The 27,392-nt window shown below is 46.5% G+C and overlaps 1 protein-coding gene across 2 annotated transcripts; it reads left to right on the top strand.

The window, feature by feature from the left end:
• The first annotated feature begins 15,939 nt into the window (after positions 1-15,939).
• GJB6 (gap junction protein beta 6) lies at positions 15,940-26,234 on the top strand. Of its 2 annotated transcripts, none has more exons than XM_032150696.2 (3): positions 15,940-16,065; positions 18,504-18,673; positions 24,708-26,234. In XM_032150696.2, exon 3 carries the CDS (start codon positions 24,723-24,725, stop codon positions 25,506-25,508), a length of 786 nt encoding a protein of 261 aa, XP_032006587.1. In that variant the 5' UTR covers positions 15,940-16,065; positions 18,504-18,673; positions 24,708-24,722; the 3' UTR covers positions 25,509-26,234. The 2 variants fall into 2 exon arrangements, with proteins under 2 accessions (XP_032006587.1, XP_032006586.1); XM_032150695.2 differs by lacking the exon at positions 15,940-16,065 and adding an exon at positions 17,281-17,391.
• Positions 26,235-27,392: the final 1,158 nt, after the last annotated feature.

Genomic DNA, 27,392 nt, shown 5'->3' with positions numbered 1-27,392 from the left:
TGTTTTGGTACCAGTACCATGCTGTTTTGGTTACTGTAGCCTTGCAGTATAGTTTGAAGTCAGGTAGCGTGATGCCTCCAGCTTTGTTCTCTTGGCTTAGGATTGACTTGGCAATGTGGGCTCTTTTTTGGTTCCATATGAACTTTAAAGTAGTTTTTTCCAATTCTGTGAAGAACGTCATTGGTAGCTTGATGGGGATGACATTGAATCTATAAATTACCTTGGGCAGTATGGCCATTTTCACGATATCAGTTCTTCCTACCCATGAGCATGGAATGTTCTTCCATTTGTTTGTATCCTCTTTTATTTCATTGAGCAGTGGTTTGTAGTTCTCCTTGAAGAGGTCCTTCATGTCTCTTGTAAGTTGGATTCCTAGGTATTTTATTCTCTTTGAAGCAATTGTGAATGGGAGTTCACTCATGATTTGACTCTCTGTCTGTTATTGGTGTACAAGAATGCTTGTGATTTTTGCACATTGATATTGTATCCTGAGACTTTGCTGAAGTTGCCTATCAACTTAAGGAGATTTTGGGCTGAGACAATGGGGTTTTCTAGATATAAAACCATGTCATCTGCAAACAGGGACAATTTGACTTCCTCTTTTCCTAATTGAATACCCTTTATTTCCTTCTCCTGCCTGATTGCCCTGGCCAGAACTTCCAACACTATGTTGAATAGGAGTGGTGAGAGAGGGCATCCCTGTCTTGTGCCAGTTTTCAGAGGGAATGCTTCCAGTTTTTGCCCATTCAGTATGATATTGGCTGTGGGTCTGTCATAGATAGCTCTTATTATTTTGAGATACATCCCATCAATACCTAATTTATTGAGAGTTTTTAGCATGAAGCGTTGTTGAATTTTGTCAAAGGCCTTTTCTGCATCTGTTGAGATTATCATATGGTTTTTGTCATTGGTTCTGTTTATACGCTGGATTACGTTTATTGATTTGCATATGTTGAACCAGCCTTGCACCCCAGGGATGAAGCCCCCTTGATCATGGTGGATAAGCTTTTTGATGTGCTGCTGGATTCGGTTTGCCAGTATTTTATTGAGGATTTTTGCATCGATGTTCATCAGAGATATTGCTCTAAAATTCTTTTTTTTTGTTGTGTCTCTGCCAGGCTTTGGTATCAGGATGATGCTGGCCTCATAAAATGAGTTAGGGAGGATTCCCTCTTTTTCTATTCATTGGAATAGTTTCAGAAGGAATGGTACCAGCTCCTCCTTGTACCTCTGGTAGAATTCGGCTGTGAATCCATCTGGTCCTGGACTTTTTTTGGTTAGTAAGCTATTAATTATTGCCTCAATTTCAGGGCCTGTTACTGGTCTATTCAGAGATTCAACTTCTTCCTGGTTTAGTCTTGGGAGGGTGTATGTGTCAAGGAATGTATCCATTTCTTCTAGATTTTCTGGTTTATTTGCATAGAGGTGTTTGTAGTATTCTCTGATGGTAGTTTGTATTTCTGTGGGATCGGTGGTGATATCCCCTTTATCATTTTTTATTGCGTTTATTTGATTCTTCTCTCTTTTCTTCTTTATTAGTCTTGCTAGCGGTCTATCAATTTTGTTGATCTTTTCAAAAAACCAGCTCCTGGGTTCATTGATTTTTTGAAGGGTTTTTTGTGTCTCTATTTCCTTCAGTTCTGCTCTGATTTTAGTTATTTCTAGCCTTCTGCTAGCTTTTGAATGTGTTTGCTCTTGCTTCTCTAGTTCTTTTAATTGTGATGTTAGGGTGTCAATTTTAGATCTTTCCTGCTTTCTCTTGTGGGCATTTAGTGCTATAAATTTCCCACTAGACACTGATTTGAATGTGTCCCAGAGATTCTGGTATGTTGTGTCTTTGTTCTCGTTGGTTTCAAAGAACATCTTTGTTTCTGCCTTCATTTCATTATTTACCCAGTAATCACTCAGGAGCAGGTTGTTCAGTTTCCATGTAGTTGAGTGGTTTTGAGTGAGTTTCTTAATCCTGAGATCTAGTTTGATTGCACTGTGGTCTGAGAGGCAGTTTGTTATAATTTCTGTTGTTTTACATTTGCTGAGGAGTGCTTTACTTCCAACTATGTGGTCAATTTTGGAATAGGTGTGGTGTGGTGCTGAAAAGAATGTATATTCTGTTGATTTGGGATGGAGAGTTCTGTAGATGTCTATTAGGTCCACTTGGTGCAGAGCTGAGTTCAATTCCCGGACATCCTTGTTAACTTTCTGTCTCGTTGATCTGTCTAATGTTGACAGTGGGGTGTTAAAGTTTCCCATTATTATTGTGTGGGAGTCTAAGTCTCTTTGTAGGTCTCTAAGGACTTGCTTTATGAATCTGGGTGCTCCTGTATTGGGTGCATATATATTTAGGATAGTTAGCTCTTCTTGTTGAATTGATCCCTTTACCATTATGTAATGGCCTTCTTTGTCTCTTTTGATCTTTGTTGGTTTAAAATCTGCTTTATCAGAGACTAGGATTGCAACCCCTGCCTTTTTTTGTTTTCCATTTGCTTGGTAGATCTTCCTCCATCCCTTTATTTTGAGCCTATGTGTGTCTCTGCACATGAGATGGGTTTCCTGAATACAGCACACTGATGGGTCTTGACTCTTTATCCAATTTGCCAGTCTGTGTCTTTTAATTGGAGCATTTAGCCCATTTACATTTAAGGTTAATATTGTTACGTATGAATTTGATCCTGTCATTATGATGTTAGCTGGTTATTTTGCTTGTTAGTTGATGCAGTTTCTTCCTAGCCTTGATGGTCTTTACGTTTTGGCATGTTTTTGCAGTGGCTGGTACCAGTTGTTCCTTTCCATGTTGAGTGCTTCCTTCAGGAGCTCTTTTAGGGCAGGCCTGGTGGGGACAAAATCTCTCAGCATTTGCTTATCTGTAAAGTATTTTATTTCTCCTTCACTTATGAAGTTTAGTTTTGCTGGATAGGAAATTCTGGGTTGAAAATTCTTTTCTTTAAGAATGTTGAATATTGGCCCCCACTCTCTTCTGGCTTGTAGAGTTTCTGCCGAGAGATCCGCTGTTAGTCTGATGGGCTTCCGTTTGTGGGTAACCCAACCTTTCTCTCTGGCTGCCCTTAACATTTTCTCCTTCATTTCAACTTTGGTGAATCTGACAATTATGTGTCTTGGAGTTGCTCTTCTCAAGGAGTATCTTTGTGGCATTCTCTGTATTTCCTGAATTTTAACGTTGGCCTGCCTTGCTAGATTGGGGAAGTTCTCCCAGATAATATCCTGCAGAGTATTTTCCAACTTGGTTCCATTCTCCCCATCACCTTCAGGTACACCAGTCAGACGTAGATTTGGTCTTTTCACAGAATCCCATATTTCTTGGAGGCTTTGTTCATTTCTTTTTATTCCTTTTTCTCTAAACTTCTCTTCTCACTTCATTTCATTCTTTGGATCTTCCATCACTGATACCCTTTCTTCCAGTTGATTGAATCGGCTACTGAGGCTTGTGCATTCGTCACGTAGTTCTCCTGCCTTGGTTTTCAGCTCCATCAGGTCCTTTAAGGACTTCCCCGCATTGGTTATTCTAGTTAGCCATTCGTCTAATTTTTTTTCAAGGTTTTTAACTTCTTTGCCATGGGTTCAAACTTCCTCCTTTAGCTCAGAGTAGTTTGATCGTCTGAAGTCTTCTTCTTTCAACTCGTCAAAGCCATTCTCCGTCCAGCTTTGTTCCATTGCTGGTGAGGAGCCGCGTTCCTTTGGAGGAGGAGAGGTGCTCTGATTTTTAGAGTTTCCAGTTTTTCTGCTCTGTTTTTTCCCCATCTTTGTGGTTTTATCTACCTTTGGTCTTTGATGATGGTGACGTACAGATGGGGTTTTGGTGTGGATGTCCTTTCTGTTTGTTAGTTTTCCTTCTAACAGTCAGGACCCTCAGCTGCAGGTCTGTTGGAGTTTGCTGGAGGTCCACTCCAGACCCTGTTTGCCTGGGTATCAGTAGCGGAGGCTGCAGAACAGGGGATATTGGTGAACAGCAAATGTTGCTGCATGATCGTTCCTCTGGAAGTTGTGTCTCAGAGGAGTACCTGGCCGTGTGTGGTGTCAGTCTGTCCCTAATGGGGTGTGCCTTCCAGTTAGGCTACTCGGGGGTCAGGGACCCACTTGAGGAGGCAGTCTGTCTGTTCTCAGATCTCCAGCTACATGCTGGGAGAACCACTATTCTCTTTGAAGCTGTCAGACAGGGACATTTAAGTCTGCAGAGGATTCTGCTGCCTTTTGTTTGGCTATGCCCTGCCCCCAGAGGTGGAGTCTACAGAGGCAGGCAGGCCTCCTTGAGCTGCGGTGGGCTCCACCCAGTTCGAGCTTCCTGGCTGCTTTGTTTACCTACTCAAGCCTCTGCAATAGTGGGTGCCCCTCCCCCAGCCTGGCTGCCGCCTTGCAGTTTGATCTCAGACTGCTGTGCTAGCAATGAGCAAGGCTCCATGGGCATAGGACCCTCTGAGCCAGGCGCGGGATATGATCTCCTGGTGTGCCATTTGCTAAGACCGCTGGAAAAGCACAGTATTAGGGTGGGAGTGACCCTATTTTCCAGGTGCCATCTGTCACCCCTTTCTGTGACTAGGAAAGGGAATTCCCTGACCCCTTGTGCTTCCTGGGTGAGGCAATGCCTTGCCGTGCTTTGGCTCATGCTCGGTGTGCTGCACCCACTGTCCTGCACCCACTTTCCAACACTCCCCAGTGAGAAGAACCCGGTACCTCAGTTGGAAATGCAGAAATCACCCATCTTCTGCGTCGCTCACACTGGAAGCTGTAGACTGGAGCTGTTCCTATTCGACCATCTTGGCTCCACTGGGCTTGTTTTTTAATTGGGTTGTTGGTTTTCTTATTGTTAAGCTTTAAGAGTCCTTCATGTATTTTGAATACCAGTCCTTTATTACAATAAAAGTCCTTTATTACAATTGTGCTTTACACAATTGTGTAATAATTAAGTGTAATTATTGTGTAATAATAAAGGGCTTCCCCCAAAAGTCCTTTATTACAATAAAAGTCCTTTATTACAATTGTGCTTTACACAATTGTGTAATAAGTGTAATTATTGTGTAATAATAAAGGGCTTCCCCCAAAAGTCCTTTATTACAATAAAAGTCCTTTATTACAATTGTGCTTTACAATGATTTTCTCCCAGTCTGTGACTTGTCATCCGATTTCCTTAGTGCTCGTGACTTTCACAGAGCAGAAGGTTTTACTATGAATGAAGTCCAACTTCCTGATTTCTTCTTTCATGGATCATGCTTTCAGTGTTGTATCTAAAAAGTCACCCCCAAACCCAATGTCACCTAGATTATCTCATCTGTTATCTTCTAGAAGGTTTAAAGTTTTACATTTTACATTTAGGTCTGTGATCCATTTCAAGTTAATTTTTGTAAAAGGTGTAAATTCTGTATCTAGATTCTTTTATGTATGTGTGTATTTGGATATTCAGTTGTTCCAGCACCATTTATTGAAAAGACTCTCCTGTCTCCATTGAGTCACCTTTGCTCCCAAAATCTAAATCTTTAGACTGAGAGATATGCTGCTTAAAGTCAGCCAACTCTAAAGAACCGAAAGGAGTAAAGAGCTATTCTGAACATATGTTTCAATAGGTGAAGGCAAAAGAGACCCAGGGGGCAGCTTTGGGCCCCAAGGCTTGGACTGATCTCCTTGGCTGAACACTCTATGATGCTGGGTTCAGCTGGGGACATTGTGACATCTCCCTGGGAAGTCTTCAAGCACAGACAACCTGGGCACACCTGAGATGTGCAGGAGGCTGAAGCCGTCCAGCAAGATGTCACCAAGGAGCCTGGGCGCTGAGCGACACAATGGGGATCCCAGGAACAAAGGAGCCACCCGGCCTCTGCACGACACCATCCACGCTGAGATTAGACCCGAACTCGCACTGCAGTGACACCATCAAATTATAACCTGGCAAGACAAGAGAGGAAGGGCCATGGATAGGAAATGTGACATCAATGAGACTGTCAGCAGCTGAAGGCTTTTCACTGAGTGGGAAATGTCATATAGGAATAGAGAGGGGTAAAGGTGGAGACTACTGTATTCCAGACACTGTAGCTGGTCTTTCGGACACAAGGTCTGGTATAAGACTCCAATAATTCTGTGAGGTGCTTAAACATCCCCACTGGACCAAGGAGGACACTGGGGAGAAAGGAATAAGAGGACAGAACAGCAAAGAAGAAAGAGAAGGAAAGTGAGAGGCAAGCTTCAGGGAGCCCCTGCTGGGGTGCAGGTACTTCCAGGAACTTTCCTTGGCAAGCATTTAAGGCAGCAAGCTGACTTGTCTGGGGTCTGCCATGAACAAGAGCTGGGTCATGGCTGGAGGTAAGTCCTCCAAACCTGGCGCCGTCCAGAAAGCACTCAGAATCTCGGCTAAGCAGCTGACAGGTGTGCCACAGCCATGCACTGAGCAAGAGCCGAGGCAGCATTGAGTGAAATGTCCCATGACATGGGAGGAGAGCAGAGGTGTGCAGGCTGAGTGAATCAGCTTCCAGGAGACAGGAGTCAAAGCTGGTGCCAGGCAGAGAAAGGTCATAGAGTTAGGAATTGCACTAAACAGAGCCTGATTAGGCTCTGGCACCTACTAGCTGGGAGGCCTCTTGAAGTCACAATGGCCCCCTTGTAAAACAGGGACAATAAGACCCCTGTTGTAGGACTGCTGGAAGGTACAGCTAATGCCTAACCCATACCGTTTATTAATAAGCGGTAAACACAATTAGAATCCCATCCTTGGAGGATGGTTGAGTTCCGCTAGGAAGCCGGGAGAGGGAAGGCATTCCTGTTGCGGGAGATTTTAAGGTGGCATTTAAGGTGGGGAGGGGGCGCTCTGCAGTCATTAGCTCCTCGCTGCTCTCTCCCAGGGCAGGGCCTTCTTTTCTAGCCCCTTAGATTTCCTTTAATCTCACCCAGCACATGGAAACAACACCCAGAATCAGCTGAAAATGTGGTTTCAGACTTGCTGCAAGTCGAGTTAGGGACCCCAAAGCCAAGGACCGCTTCCCCCAAATGAGCTGAGCCTCTGTGGACTGTGGAAAGGCTGTGGTAAAGCAACGTTCGCTGGGAAGGACTGGGACCTGGACAACTGAACATGCTTCATTATTGTCAAGAGACAGTAGGAAAAAAGTTACCCCAAAGGTCACCTGGAAACTAACGGGAAAGTCAGGCGTAGACTTTAATCACCTTTTTCATTTACTGACGAAAGGAATGCCAATGGACTCATGAGGCATCCCAATATTCCACACTAAATGCCTTAATTCTTATCTCAGGCCCTCAACAAAATCTCAGTGGCTCTGTTCAGCTCAAGCCCTAGCCAGATAACTGTCTTTGGTAACATGCTTGGGCTAAGACTCCCGTACCATAACACTTGTATTTTGGAAACTGGTCCAGGAAAAAAAGTAAACAACAACAACAACAACAACAAAAAACCATCTCAGAAGCTCATGGCTGTAGAGGCTGCATTTGTAGTTAGTGAACGGGATGCTTATCAGCAGGTGATCATTTCATTTCCAAAGAGCAATTTCCATTACATTTCCAATACAGACTTCATTATTTTTAAAGAAAGGATAAGAGAATGATACCCTTAAATATCCCTTGTCTCTTCTAGTTTATTTTTTAATCTTTTTTCTTACAATAAATGTATTACACAGTCACTGTGGGAAAAACATAACAAATTAAGATGACTTGTGAAATCACCTATAGCAGGTATCATAATTGCTACCATGACTTGTGAGATCACCTATAGCAGGTATCATAACTGTTACCATCTGTGGTAGTTCCTTTTTGTTGGCCTCACACATACACATAGTGTCTGAACAAGCCTTTTTATTCGATGTGCTTCTTTGCTCTCCTGTTCTCGACCTGTCTTGGCACCTGCTGCCCTGGCGCCCTCTCAGCAGCCCTCCCTATGGGCCTACACCTTCTGGCTTACTGGCTGCCCCTCTCAACCGTCGGCCCCTGGAAGGAGGAGCCCTGTGGGCCGTGGTGGCCCTAGAACTTTCAGCGTGGCAGGACTCCAAAGCCTCTACTGGGAGGAAGAATGAACCCACCTGTGGTTGTCAGCTGGGCTAGTCTGTGGAGCCCAGATGTTTGGCCAAGCAACAGTCTAGACGTGGCCGTGAAGGTACTTTTAGGTGAGATTAACATAAATCGGTAGACTTGAGCAAAGCAGATGCCCCTCCACCTTGGGGGGGTCCTCATCCAATCAGGGGACAGTCATAAGCGAGAAGACTGAGGACCCCTGAGGAAGAAGTCCTCCTCACGCTGCCTTCCGACTCCAGGAGGAATCCTCAGCTCTCACCTGGGCCTCCAGCCAGCCCTGCAGACTTTGTACTCACCAGCCCCACATGACGAGATCCAATTCCTTAAAATCAGTGTGTGTGTGTGTGTGGCGTGTGTGTGCATTTTCACATACATACACACACACACACACACATCCTCTGGGTTCTTCTTCTCTAGAGTGCCCCGAGTAACACACCATCCTTCTGGAAATTGTCCCCACCTGTCAGCAGTCAGCACACAGCCACGCTGGCCCCTCTCTGGCCTGGCCTCCTCCCTCTTAATTCCTCCTGCCTCCCACCATGGCTGGCTCCCCAGTTGCCTTCCTGCAAGGCTCAGCTTTGGAGCTCTACCTTCTCTCCCACCCAAGTCCTTCTTAGACAACTCACCCTTCCACCCAGCCACTGTGGACTGACTTGATTCTTCTGGAACTCAGGAGCACGGGCAGGTTTGAGCGTGAGGAGATGGTCCTCGGGGTGACAATCCTCCCCCGACTTTGGCCTTGTCATGTCCCCCTGTTCCCCTGCACAAGCCTCCCATGCAGCCAGGCCAGCTCATCTCCTTGCCACACTCCTGCCAGCGGCCACATGCCGGCCCCCCGACCCTCCAGCCATTATGTCCTGTCTGCCCGGGCTCTGAAGCTTCTCCCAGATCCTCATTCTCACTGAGCTCTCTCCTGATTCCCTGCAGAACAGCATTCGGCTTTCATATGTCTCATGTTGTGAAACAAGATTCTGTGTGACATTATTATATAATACACTCTTCTGTGGCCAGAACAAACAGGATTATAGTAAGTCACCCCTGGATGTGGATTTAAGGTCATGGAAATGCCACCCAAAAAATTAGTGCTGCAGAAATATCTTAATCTCAGAAATTACTGATATGTTACTAAAGAAACCCTGGAAATACTAAAGTTCATTTAAAAACAAAGCAAAAGAAGAAAAACAGGCCAGATATTTGTATCAACAGGAAAAAGTTACAACCTAAGTAGGTGTACACCGAGCCGGGTGTGGGAAGTGAAGGTGCGCAAACAAGGGCTGCGCTCTGTGTGGAGTCAGAGCGCAAGAAGTCAAGGGCCAGGGGTCCAGCGCTTTTTCGGGAAGAGCCTGGCTCTGGATAGTAGACCAGACACTGCACAGAGAAATAACCCTGTAAAGCACACACTTTTTCTGATCTAATTTTAGGCTTGGCAGAAGCCATGTGAGAGGAGACTGGGCTCCGGGCCTTCCCACCAAGCGCATCCCAGGCCAGAGGCATCTCCCAGAGAAAATAGTCACATTGGCACTGTGGCTGTGGATCCAGACTGTTGTGGCTTTGATGACCACAATATTGCTTCTGGGATGTGGAGATAAGGACAAGAATGCTGCACTCTGTACCTCACTGAGAATGCCTGTGACCACTGGCTGGATAGGGGACACCTTCATATTTAACAGCCCCCGTCCCTATAACAGCAGGTGTCACACCTCCCAGTTAGAGCCCAACTATCTGGGGAGTCAGCACAATGTCCCATCCTTACCCTATAGCTTCCTCTGTCTGAAGTACAAGGCATCTGACTGATTATAAGTTACCTGAGAACTACTCTTTTCTTCGTATTTTCACCTACCAGACCCTTCTCTGAATATTTGCAATTAGTCCATTCAACAGCTACTTCTCAAATGTATTCATTCATTCAACAAACACTTTCTGAGCCCCCAGAACGCATCAAGCATGTCACTAGTGCTTGCACAGGAGCACAAAGAGCTGGACCATGCAGCCAGCCATGGTTCCTGCCACCAGGAGTCCTTGGTCGAGTGGGAGGGCAGACAGCGAATGAGCCAGCGCACATCACAAACAGTGCACTGCAATGCCTCAGAGAAATGGCTGATGCTAGGGCTGGGGGCGGAGTGTACCAAGTGGTCTAGAGCATCTTAGAGTGCAAGAAAGAAAATGCTACACACACACACACACACACACACACACAAAGATGGGTGTGCATCAAAAGGGAAATAGGAGCCAAATGAAAGAACAAAATAAAGAATAATAATCCAAAGTCTAAAATAAATATCCATGAGTCCATACTGATATCAATGAATGATTGGACACATGAATAAATTGGGGGAAGGGACAAATCTCCCGTGCAGAAGAATAGCAGATGACGATGTGGGCACTCCTCAGGAAGGTGCAGTATCTATCCCCACCCCCGAGCAGGGGTGACTTCTCCCAAGGAACACAGCGTGGAAAGGGGAAAGAGGCACCTGACAGTGGAGAGACCCAATCCACATCACCTCAGCAAGGGGTCCAAGCTGAGCACCAGCAGTGACAAATCCTGTTGACTGTCATCTGTGCCTTCAGCGTAATGTGATAGAAATGGCTCTTTACCTCTGTGGTCCTCCTCCCAAAACACACAAGCCCATCTGATCATGAGAAAAACATCAGACGAACCCGGTGTGAGGGACATGGATGAAGACAAGAACTTGGTACCGAGTAGTGAGGCTGTTGCTCTGACAAACACCTGAAAATGTGGAAGCAGCCTTGGAACTGGGTAATGCTTAGAGGCTGGAAGAATCTGGAGGGCAGGCTAGAAAAAGCCTAGGTTGCTGTGAATGGAGCATTCAGGGCAATTCTGGTGAGGACTCAGAAGAAGAAGAGAGCTGTAAGAAAAGTCTGGATCTTCTCAGAGATTGCTTAAGTGGTTGTGACCAGAAATGTTATAGAGATACCGGCAGTGAAGCCCATTCTGATGAGGTCTCAGATGGAAATGAGAAACAAAGTTTTGGAAACTGGAGTAAAGGTCATACTTGTTATAAAGTGGCAAATAACTTAGCTGAACTGTGTCTATGCCCAAGGGCTTTATGGAAGGCAGAATTTAAGAGCAACAAACTAGGATATCTGGCAGAAGAAGCAGCTAAGCAACAAAGTGTTGAAGGTGCTGTGTGGCTTCTTTGGGCTGCTTACAGTATAATGAGAGAAGAGAGAAACAATTTGAAGAGAGAATTTACGCCTGGTGTGGTCGGTGGCTCACGCCTGTAATCCCAGCACTTTGGGAGGCCGAGGCGGGCAGATCACGAGGTCAGGAGATCAAGACCATCCTGGCTAACAGGGTGAAACCCTGTCTCTACTAAAAATACAAAAAATGAGCTGGGTGTGGTGGCGGGCGCCTGTAGTCCCAGCTACTCAGGAAGCTGAGGCAGGAGAATGGCATGAACCCAGGAGATGGAGCTTGCAGTGAGTCGAGATCACACCACCACACTCCAGCCTGGGCAACAGAGAGAGACTCCATCTCAAAAAGTAAAATAAAGACAGAACTTATAAATAAAGGGGAAATGGAACAGAAAGATTTGGAAAACTCTCAGCCTGGCCATGTAAGAATAAAAAACGTGTTTAGGACAGACTACTGAGGGTGGCCAAGACACTGCTAAAGAGATTATGGATAGAAGGAAACCAGGTTCTATTCACCAAGACAATTAGACAATGACCCTGAAGGCATTCCAGAGATCTTCAAGGTAAGCTAAGACTTTGAGGGCAAGGTTCCCAGAAAGGTGCCTGTGGGACTTCAGCATACACTGCCCTACATTGCCCTGAGACTCTGCTCCCCAAATTCTGGCACAGCACCCCACAGTTTGACCCACCATTCCGGAAGGTATAAGCTGCAAACCTTGGTGGCATGCCTGTAGTGCTGACTCTGCAGACATGCAGAATGTACAAGCTGTGGGGCCATGGTGGCCTCCACCTAGATTTCAAAGGATGACTTGGACAGCCTAGGGGCTCAGGCAGAGACTTGTCACAGAGGTTGGGCATGGGAGCCAGGGAGCCCCTGATCCCCCAGAACTGTAGGGTCACCAGTGTGCAACTCCAACCTGGGAAAGCTGCAGGCATGAGACTCCAACCTCTGAGAGCTGCTGGGTGGACTGATCCCAGCAAAGCCAGAGGGGAGGGGCTGCCTGAGGTCTTGAGGGGTCCAAGCCCCACGCCAATGTGCCCAGATTGCGGGACAGGGAGTCAGAGGAGATTATTCTCCAGCTTTAAGACTTAATGTTTTTATTCCATTGATATAGTTTGGATATTCGTCCCCTCCAAATCTCATGTTGAAATATAATCTCCAATGTTAGAGGTGAGGCCTAGTGGGAGGTGTTTGAATCATGGGGGTGGATCCCTAATGAATGGCTTAGTGCCATCCCCTTGGTGACTAATGAGTCCCCTCGAGATCTGGTTGTTTAAAAGTATAGGGCACCTTCTTGCGTTTTCTCTTGCTCACACTCTCACCATGTGAGACATTTGCTCTCCCTTGGCCTTCCACCATGGTTGGAAACTTGCTGAGGCCCTCACCAGAAGCAGATGCTAGCACCATGCTTCTTGCACTGTCTGCAGAACCATGAGTGAATTAAATTTCTTTTCTTTTCTTTTTTTGAGACTGGTCTCACTGTATTGCTCAGGCTGGAGCACAGTGGCGAGATCATAGCTCACTGCAGCCTCCATCACCCAGGCTCAAGTGATCCTCCTGCCTCAGCCTCCTGAGTAACAGGGACTACAGGCACACAGCACCACACCCAGCTAATTTGTTTTTTGTTTTTTTTTTTTTTTCAGTAGAGATGAGGTCTCACTATGTTGCCCAGGCTGGTCTTGAACTCCTGAGCTCAAGCAATCCTCCTGCCTCAACCTCCCAAAGTGCTGGGATTACAGGCGTGAGCCACCATACCGGCCTGTTTTCTCTTTATAAATTACCCAGCCTCAGGTATTTATTTGTGGCAATGCAAAAACAGCCTAACACACGCATGTTGGGTTCTAGATGTAGCTGGAACCAGTTACCCCTTTCTTCCTGCCTCTCTCTCCCTTTTGGAATGAAAATGTCTCTCCTATGCCTGCCCCACCATTGTCTTTTGGGAGTAGATAGCCTGTTTTGATTTCACAGGTTCACAGCTGGAAAGGAGTCTGCCTCAGGCGAGTCACGCCTGCCTTGGAGTCTCAGCTTCATCTGATTTAGATGGGACTCTGGATTTGAACTTTTCTGTTGGTGCTGGAAGAGTTAAGCCTTTGGGGACTATTGGGATGGAATGAATGCATTTCACATGTGAGAAAGGCATGAATTTAGGGAGCTAAGACAGAATGCTATGGTTTGAATGTGTCCCCTAAAGTCCATGTGTTGGAAACTTAATCCCCAATGCAACAGTGTTGAAAGATGGGAGGGACTTTTAAGAGGTGATGAGGTATGATGGCTTTGCCCTCATGAATGGATTAATGCAGTGATCTCTAGAGTGGGTTAGTTATCTTAAGAGTGGGTTCCTGAAAAAATAATGAGTTTGACTCCCCTTCCTCTCTCTCCACCCCCACCTCTCTTTTCTTTCCCTATCCTTCGCATTCTTTTGCCCCTCCACCTCCGCCATGGGAAGACACAGCAAGAAAACCCTTGCCAGATGCCAGCATCTTGATATCAGACTTCCCAGCCTCTAGAACTGTGAAAAATAAATTTCTTTTCTTTATCAATTACCTAATCTATGGTATTCTGTTATAGCAACACAAATGGACTAAGACAACTAATTTTCAGTTTTCAAATGAGCATCCCATCAAGTCAAGTTTTATACAGTCCACAGTTAATTTCTGCTGCAACAAGACTATCTGATGAGTAGCAAAAACTGAAGGACGGTGTTCAATGTTAAGGCCATGCAGACTAATATAGATAACCTGAACAGAAAAAGAGATATTTTACACAGTGATGAGATGGTTTCATTTTTGGACACCTGAGCAAATGCAACACATTCTCTGTGACAACTTTGGTTTAAAAGTTCTATCCTGCACCAGTCCTAGAACAATTTCCACTGGTCCAGAATGTCAATGCTCAAGACACAGTCCTGCATGGAATCAGGTGCAGGATTGAGAACAGGGCATGCTTTAGAAAAAGCAAAAGCTATTTCCAGGACTATCTGCTATGCTAGTTCAGCTTTGCCAAGCAATATTCAAATACTCATAGAGCAGCACATACTATGAGCAAAGTACTTAGTATTGCAGAAATGCAAAAGAAGAAGAAGAAGAAAAGCTTAAACTGTTTATAATCCCCAAAGAAGTTTATAATCTGCTTAGAAAAATTATTTTACTATGCAAACAGCTGAGCCTGGCTGAAGCATCTGTTTGGGAGAGGAATGGAGAGGAGACTGGGAAGTCCCACAGTGGTTAAATTGTGTGGGGCAGGACACAGCACCCAAGATTCACTACACAGGGCACATCTGGGCAATGTGAGGATGTCTAACAAAAAAGCCTAGAGATGCTCGGCGTGGTGGCTCATGCCTGTAATCCCAGCACTTTGGGAGGCTGAGGCAGGCGGATCACCTGAGGTCAGGAGTTCGAGAACAGCCTGGCCAACATGGTGAAACGCAGCTCTACTAAAAATACAAAACCTAGCCAGGCGTGGTGGTGCAGGCCTGTAATCCCAGCTACTCAGGAAGCTGAGGCAGGAGAATCACTTGAACCCGGGAGGCAGAGGTTGCAATGAGCTGAGATCACACCACCGCACTCCAGCCTGGGCAACAGAGCCAGACTTCGTTAAAAAAAAAAAAAAAATTTAAGTTAAATTAAATTAAATTAAAAAAATTAAAAAGGCCTAGAGATTTCTGCGTCTCTCCACTCTCCAGGTTCAAGGCCGTTTCAGGGGCCTCCCCAAAGTTTTTAAAACGTGACTTGGGCAACTTCTTTAAGAACCTTGTTCTCCTCAAATAAAATACTTTGGAAAGCGGATTTTTATGAAGTCTTGGCTCAACTTCCATGACCTTTAACAGACATCTTAATTGTTTCATGGGAGAATATGACCCAGCAAGTGGCATATGGTTTAGGTGGGGACGTTTAATTACCAAACAATTTTGTAGAATAAGCAAGTCACACATTTTTTGTCCGATGCATGACAGGTTTGAACCTGTAAAGCCAGGTCCCTAAATAGCTTCCAAGGTTTCCACCCCACCAGCCCTTGCACCACTCCCTGTACTGGCCCTGATATTTCTAGTCTTGACTGAAAAGCGAGGAGGCAATGTGGTCTCTCCTGGTGCACTGTCCCGAGGAAGGCCTGCTCCGCTTCCCCGGAGGAGGCTTCAAAGGATGGAGGTAATTAATAAAAAAAAACCCCTGTACCTCCTCTAAGTGGTCATTAACTAACAAAGAACCTCCAGGCTGCTATAGGAGAGGGCTGTGCACCCCGCGGGCTAGGAGAAGGCTAGGGTACCCAGAAAGACAGAGGGTGTGTCCTGGCAAAAACACAGCCTGCCCCTCACACTGCTAGCCACGGGTGCACTAGGGAAGAAGGGTTCCCTCGAGGGCCTGGGCAGGCACCCCACACCCGCACCCGCGCAGAGGGGGCTGGCCCCGCCCTCTGCGCCCCCGAGCGAGAGCCCTGCCCCCTGCATCCCCGGTACCCCGTTCCCTCCAAGGGCCGGAAAGAGGGCCCCGCGCCCTGTGCATTTCTTAGGGGTCCCCCACCCTGCGCCCTCCGCCACTGGAAAAGGGTCCCCGCTCTGCGCACCCTGGCCCCCGGGGGGACAGCCCCCGTGCTGCACTCCTTGCTCCTCCGGGGGACGGTCCGCGCCCAGCGGCTAGTGCGCCCCGGGCAGGTGGGGGCGGGGGGCTCGTCGAGTGACAGCGCTCGCCTCCCGCAGCCCGCCCGAGCCGCGTCAGGGCAGAGGCGGGGTGGGGCGCGGTTAAAAGGCGCAGCAGGTGGGAGCCGGGGCCTTCACCCGAAGCCCGACGAGAGCCCGACAGCCGGCGGCGCCCGAGCCAGACCTGCCTGCCCAGCCGGAGCGAAGGGCGCCGCCCCGCGCAGAGCCCGCGCCAGGGCCGCCGGCCGCAGAGCAGGTAAGCGGGCGCAGACCGGCGGGGTCGTGCGGGGGGCGAGCGGGCGGCGCCACCTCGGCCCCCCAGCGGAGGAATTTCCTCCAAGAAACCAAAGCAGGTGAGGTCGGCGGCTGGTCCCCACCTCGCCCCTGTCGCTCCTGTCAGGCACCGGATCAGAGCCGGCAGAGCGCCGCCGGGGTGGGTGTCTGGCCGCACGTGGGGCGACCGGGCCCCCCATCTGCCTCCATCCGCGCCCTCCTGTCCGCGCGCCCCGGCCCCGGCCAGATGGCAGTGGGCGCCGCCAGCGATGGACCCTCTCTCTGTACGCAGAGGAACGAGGATGGACTGGTTTGACTTTTACCCCAGCGTGGTCCCCTTTGACTTGTACAACAGGTTTTAGAAGGTTTCATATCGTGTGTCTAAGAGGCCAGAGTGAGGGCCGGTGCCCCTTTCCCCCGTTTCATTTGCTGCGTGTTGGATTTTCTAAGCTTTTGTGGGTCACCGGCGTGTCCCCTTGGATTTGGGGAGAAGAAAGCCAGGTCTAGGATGCAGGTTTCAGTTCAGCCAAACCCTCGACTTGGGCCGATGCATAAGTCCCCGGAGAACCGCAGGGTATGGGCTGCGTGATGGGCTTCCGAGAAACTTGTGAAATGCTGATGACAATAGCGTGGACGACAGTAATTAAAAGTAATTGGCGACACATCTTAGTTAAAACGTGCAGGCACCAGAAGGCACTTCCTGTCGGTGAAGAAGACCAGTCCCCGGTGTCACGGGCATCCTGTGTTTCGCAAACGGGGCTGGCCTCCCTTCCTGGGGAGCAGGAGGGGTCAGGGTGAGTGTGGCCTGCCCGCAGCTCTGCACTCCCGGAGGGGTTAGGGACCTGCAACCAGGCGGGAACACTGGCCCAGCGACCTCAGTGTCCCCTGGGTGGGCGTGCACTCTGTTTAGTGTCTGATTGACTGTAACCGTGCCGGGTTGTTCTTTTCCCTCAAGTAGACTTTATGCCATACAGCTATTTTCTTGTCCCAGTTCTAGCAGAATCTAACCAGTGTTCTAGAAGAAAATGTCCTGCCCCCATGCAGTCTCCTTAGAATTGCAGGGTGCTGCTCAGAACTGCTCCTGTGGAGAGCTTTGTCTGTTGTTTGGATCCAGCAGCGTCTTTGGGGGTGTTGCTTGAAGCTTGCCAAGGAGGGGAGGGGGGTTCTGAAGAGAGAACACCAGGGCTTTAGCCTGTCGCATAACTGGGGGTGTGGAGGGCGCCTCATTGCCACTGCAGTGACTAAAGCTGGGAAGACGCTGGTCAGTTCACCTGCCCCCTGGTTGTTTTTTAAACAAATTCTGCTACAGGTAATGATGACTTTATGCTTTTTTTCTTATGTCTTCTCTTCTGAATTCTGAGTGTTAGGAAGGAAAAGAAGTACAGAAGATTTGGCTAAACAATTTCAGTATGGCGAAAGAAAAATTCTAACTTGTACGCCCTCTTCATGCATCTTTAATTCAATTTGAATATTCCAGGTGCTGTGAGCAGTTTGCATACATTAGTTTAAATGTTAAATGGGATAAAATTGTGGGGAGGTAATTTCTGACCCAAGCTTCTTGGTCTGTGAGGGCATAACCTTCTAATAACCACCTGCCATAGGTTATGATTTCTGTTTTGGTTGCTTAGTGCATGAGCATAGACCTGGAACCCCAGAGGGCCTGCTCCATTTTTATTCCCAGGGTCATTTAAATCTAGTTGAGCTTAAATGTTTGGAAAGGACACAGGTTTGCTTGAATGAACAAACATATATTGCTAACAAGACCCAGAGAAGGAAAGTTTAACTTAATGGAAATTAATTTTTAACTCTTTGAATTCTTAAATGTTGTAAGAAACACACGTCATCTCATGAGTTGTCCATTTTTACATCTAAACTCCGCAGACAGAAATGTTTCACTTTTATTGAGTTAATTTTGAAATAAATGAATCCCTGACCCATTGTTATCACTAGCTGTTACTCTATCAGGACAGTTGCTGAAGCTTTTTGTCACTAAATTTAAAAATCAACTATCAGGTTGTCCTTTGGATGACCCGAGATTTCTAGAGACAAAAGAAATCTATTCTTCCTGATTAAAGAAAGAGCCTGAGATTTTTTTTTAAACCACTGATTTGGGGATCAGGGTGTAGCCAGTGTCTCAAACTCTCCCCTGTCCCTTTTTGTTTCACTCAAGGAGTGGGCTTGAGGCCTCAGATTGGGCGTCACTGTTATTTTGATAGGGAAAGGATCCCACTAAACAGCACCTTTGATTATTTTGTGTGTTCCAAGTATAGAGCATCGGGAAGCTGGCAATTTCTGAACCGACCTCATAACAGTTCTGGGAATGAAGAAAAAGGACCCACAAAGTTTATTCAGGGGACATATTGCGGGGGGCGGGGGGGAGTTAAAGGAATATGGCAACGGCTACTATTTTTCCCTCAACAGGCGACATCCTCACTGACCGAGCAAAGATTGACATTCGTATCATCACTGCGCACCATTGGCTTCTAGGCACTCCAGTGGGGTAGGAGAAGGAGGTCTGACACGCTCGCAGAGGGAACTTGCCCTCATTCTTCGAGTCTGAAACACTGGCAGTCGTTGGAAACAGGACTCAGGTTTGCTTGTTTTGCTTTGACATTGTTTTCCTTTTATCTATGCAGACTCCCCGACTATCCAAAGCTAACTTCGAAATTGGGAGGCACATGTTCCTGTTCTCAGATCTATCAACTATTCCTTAGACGGCCGGGCACGATGGCTCACGCCTGTAATCCCAACACTTTGGGAGGCCAAGGCTGAGGTCAGGAGTTCAAGACCAGCCTGACCAAGATGGCAAAACCCTGTCTCTACTAAAAAAAAAAAAAAAAAATTAACCAGGTGTGGTGGCATATGCCTGTAGTCCCAGCTACTCAGGAGGCTGAAGCACAAGAATCACTTGAACCCGGGAGGCAGATGTTGCAGTGAGCTGAGATTGCACCATTGCACTCCACCCTGGGCAACAGGGCAAGACTCTGTCTCAAAAAAAAAAAAAATTTTTTTTTTTTCTAAATGACATTGAAAGGGGAACAGAGCTATCTAGAAAAATATGCTGAGGGGTTACACTCTAACTTTGGGGGCTTTAGTTTTGGTTCTGTCATTAGTGAAATTATAATGGCATAGCTAAATAAGCTAGTTGTGATTAATTTCCTAAGAAGTTTTAAAACAATCAAGAAATTTCATTAGTGCAGTCAAATGCCAATAGATCTAAATTATTTGAATTGTAAAAGGAAAGAGCAACCTATCTTCATAATGCTGTGTGAATCCTCAGAAGGAAAGTCCATGGTTTACTTATTTTTAGAGCTAGATATTTCAGACTGGAGCTTTAGTATCAAGAATATAGCATCGGCCGGGCAGGGTGGCTCACGCTTGTAATCCCAGTACTTTGGGAGGCCAAGGCGGGTGGATCACGAGGTCAGGAGATCGAGACCACTATGAAACGCCATGTCTACTAAAAATACAAAAAATTAGCCAGGCTTGGTGGCAGGTGCCTGTAGTCCCAGATACTCGGAGAGGCTGAGGTGGGAGAATGGCCTGCACCTGGGAGGCGGAGCTTGCAGCGAGCCGAGATCACGCCACGGCACTCCAGCTTGGGCAACAGAGCTAGACTCCATCTCAAAAAAAAAAAAAAAAAAAAACAGCATCAAGTTCTTCACTATGATTAGATTTACCACAAAACCGAACACAGTTTACCTTTTTAAATTTAAATGTAATCACATTCTTAGAAGTTAAAGACTGCAGAAGCTAAGCCTATCTATTCTTTCCTTAAAAGACAGCCAGAGAGGCATCAGTTAAAATGAACCTCTCTGATTTCTGAAGAAAGAGTTAATATTTCACTTTGTATTGAAAAAGCTCCTCCCATTGGCTCCAGCCCTCCAGAAGCAGGAGAGGAAAGAGGTACTTTGTTTACTACAGTTGCAAAGGGTCCCAGTGGATGCGATGGTTTTGGAAAGTAATTTGAAATTAGTGACGACTTCACAAATTGAAATAGCCTTCAAATCTTCTCCAACCAGGAGGGTTTGTGAAAGATTATGCCCTGTGGTTATGTGTTTTTACAAGGGAGAACCTGGGGGCTGGCACTTTCTTTGCCACCCCCAACCCCCAACATCCTTCCTCTGGGCCCCTCTGCAGTCTGTCCACCCACCAAAGTCAGGACAGGAGCAGCCAGTGGAGTTGAGTCCTCCTTAAAACTTCCTGAGTCTCCTGCGTTTACCGCCATCCTCCCACAGCTCCTTGAGTGGGAGCGTCTCCTGGGGCAGCCAGGCCTGGCCAGTAATGGCAGCAATGTGCTGGAAATTTGGGGGCTTGGTAACCTGCAGCTGGCCCATCACCCTGGCCTATCTCTTGACACTTGCAAGGGGAACTCTCCTCTTCCTGGCTGTTGGCCTGCAGAGAATGATACGCAGGGCAGATCCCCAGGGCTGGTTGGTGAGCCCCTCAGGAGTGACACAACCTGGAAAAGAATGGGAAGAGCCACTGTCTCACTGTCTTAGTTGGGAAACACCAGCTCAGGGTCACTGAGCACCCAGGGGCAGCCCACTCAGGACCGGGCAGGTTCGGAGAGAGGACACAGCCTCTCCCTTGGATCACTTCTGCTGTTAGGAATAACAGGGCATTTGTGGCTCTTGCAGGAGGACGCTCTGAACCAGGAGACTGTCCTGAGTGACCAGGGAGTTAGACACACTTGTATTGGATTTAACCTCATTTTTCTCAGCAAGCTCGGCATCTCCTTTACTTTTCTTCCTTTAAAGGCGTAGCTGGATTGCCGATTTTTAGTACCAGCATTGTGAAGTGCGCATTGTGAAAGAGATTATTTTCTGTTCAGTTTTGCTATGTTGATAGAACACCCTCAGAGCGTGTGGCTTGGGGACCCAGAAAAATCCAAAGAAATGTAAAAAGCTACTGCCATTATAATTGTCACTGTTTTTAGAAAAAAAAAAAAAAAAAAAAAAAAAAAAAGAGAAGCCCAAAGCTGCAGAAGTCAGGGACCCTGCTTCTAGAAAGCGTGGACCATTGTTCTTGGGGGGGAATTGTGACCTCTTGACCTTTTCTGTGACTTTAGCCTCTCAGAATCATCCAGGCCATGTCGCCCTCTGGCTCCCTGATCTGTTTGCTTCCTAGAAGGTTGGACCACAGGGGACCATGGGGTGCCATTGTTCAGGCAGCCTACGGGCTACAGAACCAAGAGAACTCAGCTGTCTCACCCGCTGAGTTCTATGGACTTTGAAGTGTTGAAGAAAATGTGAACCATTTTTTGATAAATCAAACTCTTGCTGATTGGGCATTTTGTTGACCAAATTTCAATGGGAGGTGTTTCTTGGTTAATAAGAGAATATCTTCATTTTATAAATAAACAGGACTGACCCCATAGGTGAACAGCTGCTGTAAAATATGTTTAAACATCAAGACATACAAATTTCTTGCTCCTCACTGGTCACATTTTGAAATGCTTTTGAGATAGAACATCAACAATTAGGAAAATGTATTATGCCTTTCATCTGAGAATAAAATTAATTTTACAAATCATATCATTTAACATGAGCTTTTTAAATGGAGCTGCATTTACTGTGGACATTGGCCATCTCTTTAGGCTGTGAAATATGTTGTATATGAAAGGGAGGCATTAGTACATACACTTTAATTATGCAACGCTGGGACCAGGGCTCCTAGAGGAGCCCCCTGTGCATTACCCCAGCAGACACTCACACAGCCTCTGATGAAATGCTTTAAGGGATGAGAAAACACGGTTTGAAGCGTAGCCCATTTCAATTTTCTTTTCTTTTTTTTTTTTTTTTTAAGAAAAACCTGGCTTGAAAGCAAAAACCTGGCTTTCTGTTAATGCTGTGTGCCAGATCCAGTTCTTAGTCCTAGATCCGCGCAGGCATTGAATCCTCTGCTTCACATTCCAGGGTCGCCGCCCTGTGCGTCAGCATCTTCCTCAAGCTCGTGTTGGTTCTGTTCCCTCGGCTGTGAGGTAACCTCCAGCCTCTTCCATCTGTCCACACACCTGTTGATGCGCCCCCGAGGGCCAGGTCTTTCCTGAAACATGGAAAGAGCCCACCCTTCCAATGTGGGCTGCCCGGGGAGCCCAGCACTCTGTTGCCTTCACACAGCCTGAGCCTGAGTCTCTTTCTCACAACCTTGTGCTGTGGCGCTGATGTCCCGCTGATAAGGATATTCCTCCTAAGGAATACTGATATTCCTGAAGTAAAATGCTGGGCTGCAGTTATTGAAGGAACCATGAAAATACAACCTCCCAAAGATAGGAGAGGCGGCAACAAAGACCACTGGGATTCCAAGACTCGGTGCCATTGCCATTGCCATAGTTGCTACCACTCTTAACAAGAAGTTTAGTGATGCTGTTTTAGAATGTTGCTGGGGGCTCAACAGAAAGCCCCCCAGTTCACACATATACATTTTCTCTTATTTTAAAAATCAAGATATTTGCCTTTCTCCAGGAATTGGGCCCCTCTTTTCATTCTGAATAATAATATTCTGCTCTCCTGTGGAAATGCTTAAAGAATTAAAAATAGAATAACCATGAGATCCAGCAATCCCACATCTAGATACCTAAGAGACTTGAAAGCAGGGTCTTGAAAAAATAATAGTGCACCCTCACTCATAGTAGTGTTACAACAACCAAAGGGTGGAAGCAACCCGGTGTCCATTGATGGATGAATGGGTAAACAAAATGGGGAGCATCCATACGGTGGAATAGTATTCGGCCTCCAAAATAAGGAAATCCCGTCACACGCTGCAACATGGATGAACCTCGAGGACATTATGCTGAGTGAAATAAGCCAGTCCCAAAAAGACAAGTGCTGTGGATTTCTACTTCTATGAGGTCTGTAGAGCAGTCAAAATCATAGACACAGAAAGTAGAATGGTGGTTGCTGGGGGCTGGGGAGGGGGGAATGGAGAATTGTTGCTTAATATTAATACCCAACCAAGGGCAAAAAAACCAATTTCTCAGAAAGCCAACTGAACTAGGAGTCAGACTTTTCCAACAGGTCTGCTGACTTTCGAAGTCTACAAAAGATGCTGCCTTGGGGCACACAGTAGCACCCCACTCTGAGGCCAAGGCACTCCTGGGTGGGGAGAGGCTGCCTCCATTTACCCAACTGCTTCCAAGAGCAGCCAGCGTAATGCAGAGGGGCAGGTATGTGGGCCAGAGCGTGAGCTCCAGGGGGCTGGCCCGAGAGGGGGAGGCTGACAGGTGTCCCTTGCCCATTCAGGGATAAGAAAGTCTAAGACAGGTGAACAGAAGGACTTTGGTGACTCCCTCATGCCCTGACAGCCTGTGAAAAAATGCCTGAGTGAATTACTCTGGGGAGAGGTCTTTTACTTTCTGAAAATTTTCAAAGGGTCCATGATACCTCCTTTTATTTTTCAAAGGAGAATGCTGACCAATTCTGTAGTCTTCTGTGGCAGTGTAGGCTAAGAAGGCAGCTGTTTGAATTCTAGCAGAAGTGTCCATAGCTGTAAAGAAGTCCTTTTTCTCTCGGGATATAGCATCAGTGCATTAACAGAGAAGGAGGCACTGGGTGGCAGGGGCAGCAGATCCCCTCCTCGGCTGCCCCTGGCGTGAACAGGACCCACTGGGGAGGCAAAGCCAACGTGGGCTTGGCTATACTGAAGATATGTTGGAGAACAATGGAGCAATCTTTATAGAAGATTGTGAGTCTCTTTTAGAAGAGGCTTTCTCAGTAGTTGACAATATTAGATTTCCTAAGAACACATGAGTATGGCAGATGATGTTATTCAAGCTAGAATTAAGTATAAATATATTGTATAAAGTAAGCTAATAAGTATTTTGTTTTTTCCCTTCTTAGTCTTTTGGGTGAACTAGAATATGTCATTCCAATGAAAGGTTTTTTTCCCCTGAATAAGCTATTTAATGAATAAATCTACTGCGGAAGCTCGGTGAGCCCTTGGAGAAAGCCAATCTGGTATAACAGATCAGACAGTGATTAAAAGGGAGCTTGGAAATGAATTAGTTTACCTGTGTTCCTGGATTAATGCAAACAACAATCTAATATACGATCTGAATTTAGTTGAATCAAGATGATCCTAACCCCTCTTCCAAAAAGTTGTTTCTGACCAAAAATATGATTTTATTTTATTTTTATTTATTTATTTTTTTTGAGACAGAGTCTCGCTCTGTCGCCCAGGCCGGAGTGCAGTGGCGCCATCTCGGCTCACTGCAAGCTCCACCTCCCTGGTTCATGCCATTCTCCTGCCTCAGCCTCCCAAGTAGCTGGGACTACAGGTGCCCACCACCACGCCTGGCTAATTATCTTTCGTATTTTTAGTAGAGATGGGGTTTCACCTTGTTAGCCAGGATGATCTCGATCTCCTGACCTCATGATCTGCCTGCCTTGGCCTCCCAAAGTGCTGGGATTCCAGGCGTGGGCCACCGAGCCCGGCCAAACATGAGAATGCTTTCAGGGTGAGCATTCCTTTTCAGAAAACCTCGGGCTAGCAGGGCAGGGAGTTGAAGTTGTAAAATATCACAGCCTACCTTAAAATAAAGTTGGCTTCAGTCTGTAATATCACTGTGTCACTTTCCCAAGGCCTCTTCCACTAATAAACCTTTGCCCGCTTTTGTCTGTTTAGGGATAAACCAGCACAATGGATTGGGGGACCCTGCACACTTTCATCGGGGGTGTCAACAAACACTCCACCAGCATCGGGAAGGTGTGGATCACAGTCATCTTTATTTTCCGAGTCATGATCCTCGTGGTGGCTGCCCAGGAAGTGTGGGGTGACGAGCAGGAGGACTTCGTCTGCAACACACTGCAACCGGGATGCAAAAATGTGTGCTACGACCACTTTTTCCCAGTGTCCCACATCCGGCTGTGGGCCCTCCAGCTGATCTTCGTCTCCACCCCAGCGCTGCTGGTGGCCATGCATGTGGCCTACTACAGGCATGAAACCACTCGCAAGTTCAGGCGAGGAGAGAAGAGGAATGAATTCAAAGACATAGAGGACATTAAAACGCAGAAGGTTCGGATAGAGGGATCGCTGTGGTGGACGTACACCAGCAGCATCTTTTTCCGAATCATCTTTGAAGCAGCCTTTATGTATGTGTTTTACTTCCTTTACAATGGGTACCACCTGCCCTGGGTGTTGAAATGTGGGATTGACCCCTGCCCCAACCTTGTTGACTGCTTTATTTCTAGGCCAACAGAGAAGACCGTGTTTACCATTTTTATGATTTCTGCGTCTGTGATCTGCATGCTGCTTAACGTGGCAGAGTTGTGCTACCTGCTGCTGAAAGTGTGTTTTAGGAGATCAAAGAGAGCACAGACACAAAGAAATCACCCCAATCACGCCCTAAAGGAGAGTAAGCAGAATGAAATGAATGAGCTGATTTCAGATAGTGGTCAAAATGCAATCACAGGTTTCCCAAGCTAAACATTTCAAGGTAAAATGTAGCTTCGTCATAAGGAGACTTCTGTCTTCTCCAGAAGGCAATACCAACCTGAAAGTTCCTTCTGTAGCCTGAAGAGTTTGTAAATGACTTTCATAATAAATAGGCACTTGAGTTAACTTTTTGTAGGATACTTGCTCCATTCATACACAACGTAATCAAATATGTGGTCCATCTCTGAAAACAAGAGACTGCTTGACAGGGGAGCATTGCAGTCACTTTGACAGGTTCCTTTTAAGTGGACTCTCTGACAAAGTGGGTACTTTCTGAAAATTTATATAACTGTTGTTGATAAAGAACATGTATCTAAAAATTGATACTTTTATTAGGAAAAGATATTTTTATAGGCTTGGATGTTTTTAGCTCTGACTTTGAATTTATATAAAGTATTTTTATAATGACTGGTCTTCCTTACCTGGAAAAACATGCGATGTTAGTTTTAGAATTACACCACAAGTATCTAAATTTGGAACTTACAAAGGGTCTATCTTGTAAATATTGTTTTGCATTGTCTGTTGGCAAATTTTTGAACTGTCATGATACGCTAGAGGTGGAAAGTGTTCATTGCACAATATATTTTTACTGCTTTCTGAATGTAGATGGAACAGTATGGAAGCAGAAGGCTTTTTTAACTCATCTGTTTGCCAATCATTGCAAACAACTGAAATGTGAATGTGATTGCCTCAATAAAGCTCGTCCCCATTGCTTAAGCCTTCACATGCCTTGTGGTTTCTGTTGCATCTGGGCAGCTTGCGCCCAACCCTCGTGGTATGATGAGCGGGCTGGGTGCTTTTGCTGGGAAGGCCACCAGTTACTACTGTGGGTGGAGGGGCCTGGAACTTCAACAGGGATACTTGCATCCTCCCTGCAAATGGGCAGAGGCTAAGTTTAGCAGCCTACAGAGCACTCAGCTTGGAGGGGGCCACTTGTACAACACTAGGATGATGTCCTCAGGGTCGGTTCATCCCAGAAAGAGAGGAGGTTAGGGAAGTCTTAAGCCTTCATCCCATGTGACTGAGAAAAGCACCCACAGTTTAGCACCCAGAGGTGGGAAACCTCTTTCCCCCCAAGGATTTCCAGATTGGACACAGATGCCATTAGTATGGGTGTGGGTGAGGCAGGTGCAGACTGATCACTGCTGGGAGCAATGGCACACCCATGAACTCACTCCCGGCATAAAGGGACATAGCATGATCCACCACCCATGGGGACATCCAGTGAATGGTGAACACAGATGTGGGCTTGGTGTGGCACGCTGATTCCTCCAGGACCTCCTTCAAAAACTTGCTCCAGAGAAACAAAAATACTCTTCTCATTTTCTTTAGTCTAAAGCAAACCTCAAAATATTTCAGCCATAAATATTTTAGTACCAATCTATAAACACCAAGGACTAAGCTTTTAAAGCAAAATCACAATTTCATCATCACACTAAACCAATCAAGTTGGCATTCATAATCCCTGCTTTTCCTGGGATGTTCCTTTCTTTTTATTTTATTTATTTATTTTTATTTTTATTTTTTGAGACGGAGCCTCACTCTGTAGCCCAGGCTGGAGTGTAGTGGCACAATCTTGGCTCACTGCAACCTCTGCCTCCCGGGTTCAAACGATTCTCATGCCTCAGCCTCCCACATAGCTGGGATTACAGGCGTGTGCCACCATGCCCAGCTAATTTTTATATTTTTAGTAGAGATGAGCTTTCACCGTGTTGGCCAGGCTGGCCTCCAATTCCTGGCCTCAAGTGATCTGCCCTCCTCGGCCTCCCAAAGTGCTGAGATTAAAAGCGTGAGCCACCGTGTCCAGCCCTGTTCCTTTCTTTTTAAATCGCTGGTTGTACAGGTATCCCATGAAGCACACAGGAAGTGGGGAAG

The sequence above is a fragment of the Hylobates moloch genome, unplaced genomic scaffold, assembly GCF_009828535.3.
Source record: "Hylobates moloch isolate HMO894 unplaced genomic scaffold, HMol_V3 SCAFFOLD_4, whole genome shotgun sequence".
Taxonomy (NCBI): Eukaryota; Metazoa; Chordata; class Mammalia; order Primates; family Hylobatidae; genus Hylobates; species Hylobates moloch.
This window is presented reverse-complemented; position numbering and strand designations above follow the sequence as displayed.